Source organism: Hippocampus comes, unplaced genomic scaffold (genome assembly GCF_001891065.2).
Source record: "Hippocampus comes isolate QL1 unplaced genomic scaffold, H_comes_QL1_v1.1 scaffold83, whole genome shotgun sequence".
Taxonomy (NCBI): Eukaryota; Metazoa; Chordata; class Actinopteri; order Syngnathiformes; family Syngnathidae; genus Hippocampus; species Hippocampus comes.
In genome coordinates, this window is record NW_017805281.1 from 667,720 (window position 1) to 680,338 (window position 12,619).

General features: G+C 43.0%; 1 protein-coding gene across 6 annotated transcripts in view; it reads right to left on the reverse strand.

Moving 5' to 3' along the window:
• The window catches only part of mbnl3 (muscleblind-like splicing regulator 3), a 14,306-nt gene extending 2,216 nt beyond the window's left edge, over window positions 1-12,090 (reverse strand). For 2 of the 6 annotated variants that reach the window (XM_019871358.1, XM_019871361.1), the window contains exons 1-5: window positions 11,124-12,087; window positions 3,245-3,409; window positions 2,388-2,591; window positions 2,093-2,317; window positions 723-870 (exon numbers count right to left, since the gene is read on the reverse strand). In XM_019871358.1, coding sequence (XP_019726917.1) covers window positions 723-870; window positions 2,093-2,317; window positions 2,388-2,591; window positions 3,245-3,409; window positions 11,124-11,297 — 916 coding nt within the window. In that variant the 5' untranslated portion in view covers window positions 11,298-12,087. Of the gene's footprint in view, window positions 1-722; window positions 871-2,092; window positions 2,318-2,387; window positions 2,592-3,244; window positions 3,410-11,123 lie in introns of all 6 variants that reach the window. The other 4 variants (XM_019871360.1, XM_019871362.1, XM_019871357.1 and 1 more) reach the window with 3 other exon arrangements.
• Window positions 12,091-12,619: the final 529 nt, after the last annotated feature.

Here is a 12,619-nt window from a genome sequence, read left to right on the forward strand (position 1 = left end):
CGAGGGCAAATGATTAATAAATGACAGGCCTATTTCAAAAATATTAAATAAATGTAACATTTAACAAATTAAATTCACTGGAAATACATTTAAGAGCTAAATGTCAATGTCTGTATCCTGAAATTGTTTCAATTTTTTGTGTTGATTTAGTTGCGTTTGCCTCGACTGCACTGCTTCCAGTACATGTGTGGGGACGGTAATTTTTTTTAGTCCAATCAGATTTTAGCTTTGATGTGTTGTCATACTAATCCGGTCAGCCCAATGAATTCCCAGTTGCTCATTTTTCTCGTTTTATTTGGACGAAATACATCTTTGTTCTTGGAAACATTGTAAGCTTTTTCTCTTGAACCTCAGAGCTTTTTTGATACTCGAAAAAAAACAACAACTGAATTGATTGTAACACTACTGACTTTATTTTCTCCCGAAAATAGGCAAGTTTTTCATTCCTGTGACATTGATGATTTTTACAAACAGAGGATGTGTTATTAAAGTCGTATTTTTGAATTTTATTTGTTAAAATATGACTTTTTTCCCTTTTAGAAGTTTGATTTTAAGGTCATACTGTCATGAGTCTGAACAAAAGACTCAGGTCTGTCAAATCCTGATTTTTATTTCGGAAAAAGGCAACTTCCTTTGGCACTTGGGGGTACACATCACATGAGAGATTGGCGTTATGGTAAAATGTCTCGTTGGAGGGGAGTGCACAGCAGCCGTTTACTCACCAGTGGGGATGAAGGCCGGTTGCTGCAGCTGCATGCTGGCCAAGGCCTGCTGGTAGTGGAACATGTTGGGGTTGAAGACGGGGGCGTCGTTGCTCTTGTCCAACATCTGCCTCTTTGGTAGCGACTGCACGCCTCCCGCCGGAACACCCTGACCACACCCACCGCGGACCATGAAGTTAGCCCCCCCACACATTCAAAAACCAATGAAAAGATTTGATGCAACGTTTTGGTGTTTCAATACACAATGTTTACTTCTGTTTTGTTATATGCTTTGTTTAGATGTGTTGCTGCTCAGCGTGTTAAATTAGCTATTGTTTGAAGGTTTAAATGACTGTAACATCTATAAGTGTGGCACGTGGTCGACTGGTTCGCACGTCCACCTCACAGTGCAGAGGTGCAGGGTTCGATTCCAGCTCCGGGCCTTCCTGTGTTGAGTTTGTATGTTCTCCCCGTGCCTGTGTGGGTTTTCTCCGGGTACTCCGGTTTCCTCCCACATTCCAAAAACATGCATGGCAGGTTATTGTATTGTGCTTAGGTGTGAGTATGAGTGCAAATGGTTTTTGCCTATGTGTGCCCTGCGATTGGCTGGCAACTGGTTCAGGATGTACCTCGCCAACTACCTGAAGACAACTGCGATAGGCTCCAGCGCGCCCGCGACACTTGTGAGGATAAACGGATTAGAAAGTGGTGGGTGGATGTTTTGCATTTATTTTATATTTATGTCCTAGAATTCTGTGTTCGACAAATGTTTCCGATAATTACGACTTTCTTACTATTTTAGCACAGGTTCTTTTTAGATTACTACATGTTTCAATTTACGTACACAGTGAAGTGATGTCAGTACTGTAGGAACGGAACTAAATTGTAAACACCCTGTATTGCATAGCTTGCCGTTTACAGAAATCTCTAATAATTACCACCAGAGGGCGCTGCCGTATGCAATAAGGGATTACGTGACGTCAGCCCACTGAGTGTCAGGCAACTTTTCCGGGGCTTCCTGCAATTTTCTGTCTACACATTTTTAAACGTGCATCTAATTTTTTAGGGCAGCACAGTGTCACAGTCTAAGGTTCAGGGTTCGGATCTCATCTCAGGCATGCATGTTAGCATCATTAAAGTTCATAGTCATTAATGCATGTGAGAATGCTTACTTACCTTTGTAATTTCACCTGTATACTACTTACATAGTTTCTACTTCTCACCTACCTACCTACCTACACAGTATCGCAATACCAACCCAGTACCTATCTACCTGTCTTGTTTCTGGCTTCTATCAATCTACATTCCTACCAACCTAGTATCTACTGACATAGCCAACGAATAACCACTTAGTATTGACCTCCCTAGCTGGGAAGTGAAGTGTGACTCACCAAGGCGGCAGAAGCCGTGTTGTGCCCGGCCTTGATCCTGGCCTGCAGGTGAGTAGGAGGGTGGAAGTACTTGCACTTGTCCCGGCCACAGCGTCCCTTCACGTAGTCCATGCAAACGATGACACAGTTCTCGTTACAGTCCACCATGCCGGCCTCCAAGGGGTGCGCGTAACGACAGTCACTCTCTCCGCGTGTGCAGTTCCCACGCTGGAACTCGCGGCAAACCTGCGAGAGCAATGACCTGCGTTGACCTTTAAGCGTGCGCCACAGGAACACAAAATGCGTACACGCATACCTCCAGCTTGTCGGTGCGTGCGTGCTTGGGTACGGTGGTGCCGCTGCCCATAGCCGCCAGGCCGGGAGGACTCCCAGGGACCAGCAGGGGTGTATTGGGCAGCAGGTCAGGCATCAAGCCCATGCCCGGGCCCATGTGGCTTAGGTACGGACTGAATGCCATACTGGGACTGGTCGTAAGGGAGGGTGTCATGGGGAATGTTGTCTGTGGGTTTCAAAAACTGGCGTTCAATACATCAGTGCCTCCCAATATTTATTGATCCAAGGTACATAATATACATTAGAACATCTCATGTCATTACCACCAAACGAAAATGTCACCAAAAGTGTATACCTTACATTGATGCCTTGATTTGAGATTGCCCCTATTTAAGAGTTTTTGAAGTTACGAGCTGTTGGTTGGTCATCATGGTACAGCAAAATTGTGCTGCAGTATGTCGCACATTTTTAAGCAATCTTTTTAGAGTTAAAAAAAAAAAAGATTCAAAGAATTCCACAACTTCAGTGTAGTACCACATTGTGCCACAATGTGCCGAGCAACACTGAGCTTGCCTGAAATACATGAAGCGTAATTCCGAGGAAAGAAGAAATGGATGACCCTTCATTGTACTATAGTTTGACCATTAGCCAATTTAATAGCCGTTGTTCTCACAGAGAATGAAGAATATAATAGCAATGCTAATATCCATTCGCTCACCTAGAATTTTTTTGCATTATATGTTAGCATTAAGACTATTTTTCCAGAATTCAGATTTTCACCTATGTCAGGTGGGTCTGCAATATATCCAATGAGATACAAGTGGCTCACTGCGTCACTGTGTTTTAAGAATTGAGAATGGATGTCATTGGTGGACTCACGATGGGCTGCAGCTGCGCTCCGGGGAGCATGAAATGCATCTGTTGAGCCAACATGGCGGCGGCGGCCTTCTGCTGAATCAGGTTGTTCCTGCCGTTAATCTCCAACTGGGTTTTGAGGTGCGGAGGAGGATGCAGGTATTTGCAGTTCTCTCGCGCGCACCGGCCCTGAAAAAAAAAAAAAAAGAACAGGAGAGGTGACACACTGCACACTGCTCCAAACACCGGACCACACAATAATTTCCATTACGAAACAGTAGGACATTATCAGGCCACCACAAAAGATGAACATCACAGGTGCAGATTTTAGTTCAAGCATCAAGTTGCTCGGACCACCTTAAAGCAAAGCACTCGTCTTAAACCAGTACAATCTTGGAATTCTTAACAGAATGATTTGAAGGGTTGTAAAGTAAAGCCCCGTTTCTCACAGACCTCCCCTATTGTAGTTTGACACAGAGACCATTTGAAAACATTTTTAAATACTTTATCCCTCCCACACACTTACACTTATTAAAAGAGACGTTTTAAAGCCTCCCTTAGCTTTCGCTGTCAAACAGTGGAAGAATATTATATAACATCCATTAAAAAAAAGACTGTCTTGCTCAGAGTTGTCCAAATAAGAGGCACTGCTAGCATCAAGCTGTTAAGCTATTCCCAGTTAAAATTTATTGTAAAACTCACACATTAATGGAAATGAAACATTTAAACACCCAAATGTTCAACGAAACAATTTCATTTTTTTGTCCCGAAAGCCCACTGGCTTAATGCTAACATATAAAGTGAAACACCACTGAAGGCTAACAGAAATGAGCATAGATGCTAATTATAAACCTTCACACTGCTACTTTTACACACACACACCACAGTGAGAAATACAAAATGAGAATAAAAACAACAACAAAATTAATTTGTGGCTCAAATAATGACATGCTCCATGTACAGCACTTTGTATTCAGCGATGGCTGTTTGAAAGTGCTCTATAAATACAGTTGAGTTGAGTTGATACGACACATTTTCCCATGAGCATGGCAAAACAACAACTTGTTCGCTAAACGTCAAATGGGCTTTAAATACAGGGCGGCATTTTGTAAGTCCTGTTGAAATTAAGCACTAATGAGGTCTCTGAGGTGCTCGTGGTGGATAATTCATGAGTAATGCGCCAGCTGTCTCGAAAATTGTACATGGTCAGAGACGCAATTGGCAACGTTATGTCTGAGTAAAGCACAATTCAGACATGTAATTGCAAGAAAATTGTCCACATAAAAAGAAGGTCAATCTGTCTCAATTTATGAAGCACTTGCTTTCACTGGCGTCACCGGTAAACTGAGGTCTACCCACCCCACCTGACTTAGGATGGGAGGCGTGGTACACAATGGATTGGTCGCCAGCCAATCTCAAGGCAGACAAATGAGCATTCATTCACTCACTCATGAGAACTCTGCCTCAAACGGCCGACTCCTTATATGTGTATGATGCAATGCCGTAAGTACCTCTCACAATTTTAGACCCATACAACGGACAGTTTAATTCAATTATGCTAATTTGCATATTTTGGAAATAGTGCAGTATAGTTCCTTGACTCAAATGTAACTGCACTCAACATTTGCGCAGTTTGTGAATTGTCCTGGTGGCAAACCAGTTGAACAAACAAGACTGATGAGATAAAGTTCGAGTGCAAACAGATGGTCAAGTCTCACCGATCCCTGTTGCCAATTGCTAATTACCATCTTTTTTTGACCTAAAGTGTTAGGGCACATAGTACCAGTGTCATTTTAGGAAATCTGCTTGTGTTAGACAAAATGATGCTAAAATATATGTTCTCAACTGCATTTAAGTCCCATATTAAAAGCCAAACTTCAATTTTGTAAATTCCTCATTCCTTCTCATTATTTCCCCTGGAGAGTTTCCATTTTTGAAAATCAACAAAATGGTTTGTAATTTGTTATTTGATTAAAAAAAAAACAACTATAATATCATATTCTACTTCTCTTAAAAATGACAGTAATTATATAATTAAACAGAATGTAAAGAAATTAAATTATTTCTGCTACATTTTTGCCTCAGTTCAACGTACATTGTGCTGCTCATTATGGCCGCCTGGAGGCAGTACAATACGGACATACTGTACAAGTTGACGGGAACATCTCAGGAAAGTGCAGGAATGTTTGTTGTTTTTCACAGTGGATCAAGAATATATGCTTGTAATAATTATATAATCCATAAACTTGTTAAAATAGCCATTGCTTAAGGTTAACTTAACAACACAACAAAACCAATGGTAGTCACTAGCCCATCTATGACGATTTGCCATTATGTATAGTATTAAGCTAGCAGAGGTTACGTGGTTGTTTAAAATTCACCTTTTCTTTGTTTTACGTGTCAGTTGGACTGCAAACCTCAAATGGGAGTGCAATAAACAGCTTGAAGACTTTTTTCAAGGATTCTTTACTATGGGCTAAACCGCTGCCTGTTGTGAAGTTAGTTGACTTCACTTGGGCCATACAGCGACAACTCGTATCTTCAAAATGTCAGGTCATTCGTATCTCAAGACACCACTGTCCATCCGAAGTGACTCCCGGGATCTGAATTGATTGTTTTTACTGGCTGGACAGCGATGGGTCTAAAATAAATAAATGTTTTTTCCTTGTGCGGTAACATCCTAAAAGGTGTTGGTGCAGTAGTACTGGATGTCAACAAGGCGGAAGGAACTGCATTCAGCCTGAAACCCCTCACTGCAGGTCGGCTGTTCAGAATGACCTCCACGTAGCTTCCACTTGGTCAGCAAGCTGGGTGTGCTGGAGCCTATCCCAGCTGTCTTCTGGCAGTCGGCAGGCTACACCCTGAACCGGTTGCCAGCCAAACGCAGGGCACACATAAACAGCCATTTGTGTTCACAACCACACCTAGGGACAATTTAGAACATTCAATCAACCTACCATGCATGTTTTTGGACTGTGAGAGGAAACCGGAGTACTCAGAGAACACCCACGCAAACTCCACGGAGGAAGGCCGGGGCTGGAATCGAACCCCGGGCCTCTGCACCTGAGGTCAGTATAATATAGACATAGTGATAAACGTGGAGAAGGTCACTCATTAGTAAGCCGCAGAATTATCAGGCAGTCTTCGAAGAGGATAACCAATATGTACCTGAAAGTACTGTTATACTGTTTGGTTACACGTGTGTCTGAATTTTGTGTACAAATATCCATTGCTTAAAGGATGATGACACTGTTAAATATATGCTATTTTTTTAAACTGTCAATGGTTTTTTCCATTACATGTTAGCATGAAGCTAACAGAGGCTATGTGATTATTTTTAAATACATCTAACACTCCTTGTCTTCTGTTTAGTCTGACAGAAAACTTCAATTTGGTGTGGCAAAAAGAAAAAAAAGTGTTCACGACCAAACCGCTGATTTGAGTAGAGTCCGCTGCCACCATACAGGGCTAATATCTTGCTTATAAGTCAAAGCAACAAAAATAAATAAATAAGACAGCGGCAGAACGATGGCTCGTATCTTGGGAAACTTGGGACACTCGTATCACAAGACCTTTGGCCGGGAACAACTTGGTGGGGGGGGGGGGTGCTTGAAACAGTCACACGAGGCCTCCAATGCGTCCACCTGGCAGCAGGCCTCTTGCTGCCCTCCATGCCAGCAATACCGAGGCAGACTGTTGCTCTGCGCTAAAAACAGCCTTGCCATTGAGGAAGATCAAACTATCCAATGGCTACGCACGCCTATGCTGTTGCTAGGCCCCCTCTCTAGTCTCCCTTGTCCCCCCCTCTACTCTCCATTCTCCATCTCTTTGCTGCTCTGGAGAACATCGCATGGAAAATGGACCAGTAATGCATTCAAATTCAATAAGCAAAGAGACGGAGGCTCTGGGCTGCTCTGGTATATGAAACCACTCGTCTCGTTCACACTTTCCCTTTGCAGCAGGCACCAAACATCTCGCAAAACCACACTTTGAACAACAAGGCTTAAAAAGTGTCATATCATCAGACCCCCTGAATGCACAGTGGACCTTTATTATATCACAGTTCCTCGTTCGTCTATCGTGCCCGGGGGCAGCACTGAGCTACTGGAAGACAGCAGCGTAAGGAAGAACAAGAGGCAGAGTGTCCACCAGGCGAAAGAGGAAAAGAGTCCTCTAGACCAGGGGTCCCCAACCTTTTTTGCCCCACGGACCGGTTTAAGTCAGACAATATTTTCAGGGACCGGCATTTAAGGTGTGGCGGATTAATACAACAAAATAATATGGTATGAGCTGCATGAAAACTGTGGTGTTTTCGAAATATAATAATAAACACAAGGAGCGTCTAAGCTGGTCGCAACACTCTTATCGCTCTAGTAATGTTTAATGCCTTCAAAATACGATACAACGCAAATTCAAAGTGCATGAAAATGACGACTCACCACAGCCCCGAGCTTGATTTTCTGCAATCAGACAGTCCCATCTCGGAGTAATAGGAGACAATGACACCTCAAGTGTGTGGTTTATGTCCAGTCTACTTCGTAATTTTGTTTTAGTCGCTGTTGCTGCAGAAACTCCCCACCTCACACAGGTAGAAAACCAATGTCAGTAGTTTGGCGCAACATCCGGTAGTGTAATTTAAAACTCTACAATGCAAAGCAAAAGCGATTCACTAACAGCACCCAGAAATGCCACCGGCTTTTCTGGGCTGAGCTCATCAAAGATGGAATGATGCCAAATGGAAAAGTGTTCTGTGGTCTGACGAGTCCACACTTTAAATTATTTTTGGAAAATGTGAATGTTGTGTCCTCTGGGCCAAAGAGGAAAAGAACCATCCGGACCGCTATGGATGCAAAGTTCAAAAGCCAGCATCTGTGATGGTGTGGGGCTGTTTTAAGTGCCAATGGCACGGATAACGTACACATCTGTTCAGTCAAGTCAACATTAATGCTGAAAGGTACATACAGGTTTTGGAGAAATATATGCAAGCAGAACCAAAAAAATTATTTTTTTATGGACCCCCCTGCTTATTTCATCAAGACAATGTCAACTCGTCTTACAACAGCAAGTGTGTGGGTACTAGACAGGCCCGCCTGCAGTCTAGACCTGTCTCCCTATTGAAAATGTGTGACGCATTATGAGGTGTAAAATATGACAACGAAGACCCCAGACTGTTGAAGAACTGAAGCTGTAAATCAAACAAGAATGGGAAAGAATTCCACCGACAAAGCTTCGACAATTTCTGTCCTCAGTTCCCAAACGTTTATTGGATGTTGTTAAAAGAAAAGGTGATTGAACACTGTGGTAAACATGACCCTGACCCAGTTTTCTTGGAATGTGTTGTAAGCATAACATTCTAAGTTCATGCTAACTTAATGGGAGTTTGTATTTTAGCATCAAGCTAGCCAATGTTTATGAGACAAAATTATATGGAACCATTGAACATTTTGATGTTTAAATACACAATTTTTATTTCTCTTTGTGTACTGGCTTTCTAAGTGTTGCTGATCAGTAAGTGTTAATATGATGTTGTATGCAGCTGTCCCAAATCAGGGAGACAAATTAAGGCAATGCTTGAACCAAAACCCTGAAGCGGAAGTTCAGCCAAAAGTCTACTGTGGCGTGTCGTACATTGACTTGTCGCAAAGCGCTTTATTGAAAGCCTGAAGAAAGTAAAGCAATATTTTCCGACGCTTTGGGTTGGGGATGAGTAGCAAAGGCGTGTGAGTCACAAGTGCCGCTGCGCTGAGGGTTTAGGATGCACTAGGCAGCAACCGGTCCATGTCTCGACGTGACTTAGTTGAGATGTACCAAATTCATTTCCAACGTTGAAATATAATGAAACAGCATTCATCCTTTCAAGCCCACCCTCCCCAATTTTGTTCAGCCTCAACAAGGAAAAATAGCACTCTGTTGGATAAAAACAAACATTGTGAAAGTCGTAACGCTGGTGTTGTATTTGTGCCTTTAAGCTTTTAATTGGGCACTTGTAAGTTAAGGTATCACTTTGCTATCACTAGTAGAGGGAAGCGCCACCTAATCACAAATTCACCCTTTTTTTATGTTGAACCGATCCTCATATTCTGTACAGGTATTTGCTGAAAAAGTTAAGTTATTTGCATATTTTTGTGGGCTTTCTGCAACACCCTAAAAATGGCACAAGATGCCGTCAAAGCCCTGTCAGAACATAGTGTTTAGTGTCAAGGAAATATGTGGAAATGGAATCTTGTGGAACTAAGTTTAGCCAGGTTTGTTACGTGTTACGGTTTTGTCACGTGAAATCCAACTCTCAGTAAGACATTTATTTTCTTGGGTTCATGTTGCAAGATGAGTTTGAAATGTTACTGAAATGTTTCGGGAACAAAGTTTGTGGTAAATTTTTTTTAAGAGTGATTCCCAACCCGTGAGCTGTGAGAGATCATCTGGTGGGGTGTGGGAAATGATCCACTTTCATAATATCACCAAGACAAACAAACAGACAAAAAAAAAGTCACACACATTTTTTTTCCTTGATGATAAATGATGTATTTTGGTTCTTCAGTCTACTATCTGGTCAAAGGAAAATTTCCTGATGATAATAATGTAAGTGCACAAGGTGTTTTTCAAAATGTGGTTTTGGCCGATGCTCACGCACATTTAACAAGGCTCTCCTCAGCTCGTATGCCAGGCGCTGACAAGTCGTCATGTGAACAAAAAGACACACCTGCAGATGTCACTTGCTTAGAGGAGAGCCAAACTGAAACTACCCAAGGATTGTAGGAGGAACCTGTTTGATTGTACTGCTCATAAACGTGGTAGACAGGGAGTGGGATAGTTTTCGCAATCAATGCAAAGGTACACTGCTAACTTAACTTCAGAGTGCCGCGGCTTGGGAGTTGTTCAAATTACGAGCAGTCGTTCTGCGGGTTTTTTTTTTTTTTTTTTTTTTTTTTTTTTTTGCTTTATGTTGAGAGCCAAAATATGAAACTCCAAAGAGCCTTCTACTGAAAATGAAACTCCCCAAATCACATCTACATAGTTCCTTGGAACCAAGGTTGTGGCTGAGGGACTATGTTTGTCTAAATAAAGCTCCTCAATTAATTTTCACATAGTTCCTTGTCGCAAGATGTCATCAAGCACTCTTCAACAAAAACTCATTTCAATATAGTTTCTTGGCAACAAAACGCCACAAGGTCACAATTTCTGTTTAGAATTCTGAATGAAAATCCTCCACTCACCTCAACATTGTTGGCTGACATAAAGGTGCCAAGAAATGGTGGCAAATTACTACTTTGGTCAATATGACGCTCCTCAACTAACTTCAACAAAGTTTCTTGGCACCAAGACGCCACAGTATGGCGTCAAGGCACTACGATATGTAACTGAACCTGCTCAATTTAATTCAAGCTCGGGAACGGGCCTTACCACAAATAATGAAAGTCTGCATATAACTGACGCTCACTGAAATGGATTGCATTTCCACAATAAATGGGGGACTCCTCTAAAAAAATTGTTAAAAAATATGGGAAACAGGTTCTTCAATTGCCAAAAAAAATTTGCAAATATGCAACTTTTTATGTGGCTGCAAAACTGCAAGTATGTCAGGTCCACTGTATTTCCTTGGAACCAAGAACCCAAAAGATTGTGGCAAAACACTATTTTGGAGTAAAATGGATTATGTTTCATTGTGGTTTTACAAAAATCACAATGCATTATTCAACCACGTTTTTTATGGTCTTGCTGTAACGTGATAAAGGTGAACTAGGAATGAATTAAACCATAGACCTACGCACGAGTGTATTTGTGTCATTAGCAAGCAAACCATGAGATGTTTTAACGGAAACCAGCTTCCCAATGTAAACAGTGACGCACCTGCAGCTCAACCCGAGCGACAGCGCAAATATTATGCTGTCCGCCGCCCGCTTACCTTGAGCGAGTCGAAGCAGGCGATGACTCTGCCGTTGTCCACATGACAGCTGCGCGACGGGTGCGCAAACTTGCAGTCGGCGTCCGAGCGCGAGCAGGTGCCTCTCTGGAACTCGCGGCACACTTCCAGGGTCAGCCATTTAGTGTCCCGGCCCACGCTCACGTTCACCGCCATGACCGACGAGACGCACTGGAACAAATGGAAACGACGATGCGCGGATGGAAAATCTCCACGGGGGGGGGTTCTGCGGAGGGGTGCTGTGGTTTATTGGCTCTTGCTGGGAATAGTGGCAGCTGAAGTTGGACTGGGGTGAGATAGCAGGGTTGAATGTCCATGGGGGGTAAAAAAACTAAACTACGCCGAGGACATCAGTGTGGCATGTTGGGGAGGGGTGGTGGAGGTAGGCTGCCAGTGCCAGGCCCACCCTGCGTCGCCGTTGCATTCACGTCAACATGTTGGAGGCAGAGGCAGTCACCGCAGTGCGCGTTTGTCCGACAAAGTCACTGAGCAGGTCGGCGTCCTTGAAACGTTCAAGACAAAAAGGTGCAGCTCGTTCAATTGGAGTCTGCATTCCAGACCAGCTGGCACCGTGCCGCCCTCATCCACCCAGAAAATAAAGAATAGCTCCTCCTTACGTCCCACTTCCTCTTCTTCTTACTTTAGCGTCTTTTGCATCCTTTTCTTCCGCATCATCCTCGTCGTAACTGGAAAGGGGCGGAAAAAAAACCACACAATGGTTGACAGAATAAATGTAGTACATGGACTAACCAATTAAAGATTGTGCGGCGCTGAAGGTGGAGGAGGAAGAAGAGGAGGCGGAAGAGAAGGAGGGTGCTGATGATGACCACGAGGCAGGAAGGGAGGCAAAGAAACATGCGAAGACAAACAAACAGGGAGGGGAGCAGCCGGAGGAGGGAGGAAGTAATAAATAGAAATGTACGGAAGAGGATTAGGGCCAGTGAAGGAAAAAACAAAACAAGGTTGACAAATTCTTTGTCCTGTCCTGTATTCTCCGAACTCTTGACTTTAAAGTGAGAATTCTCAGAATAAAGTCAGAAATCTGAGATAAAATTGACATTATTGCCAACCTTGTTTTTTTTCCCCCTTCATTGGTCCTAATCCTCTTCCGTAGTTTACTCACCCTCTGCTCCACCGAAAGTGAAAGGATGTCCTCCGACAATCCGCAGCCACGCAAAGAGTCGCGAGGTGACTACACTCTGTCCATTCTTCAAAGCCACACCACACGCTGATGTCACCTCCGCCCCCCCCCCCCACACACACACAGAAGTCCTAGCTCCACGAACGTCACAAAGTCAGAAGTCTGAGAATAAAGGTCACAATTTGTGGGACAAATAAAATCTTATCTTATGTTATAATTTCTGAGATAAAAGTGAGAATCCTGTCAACCTTGGTTTTTTTTCTTCATTGGCCCTAATCATCTTCCGTAGGAATGGGCAAGGGACCGTATGCCTTCGATAAATCAGAAAGAGAGAGAG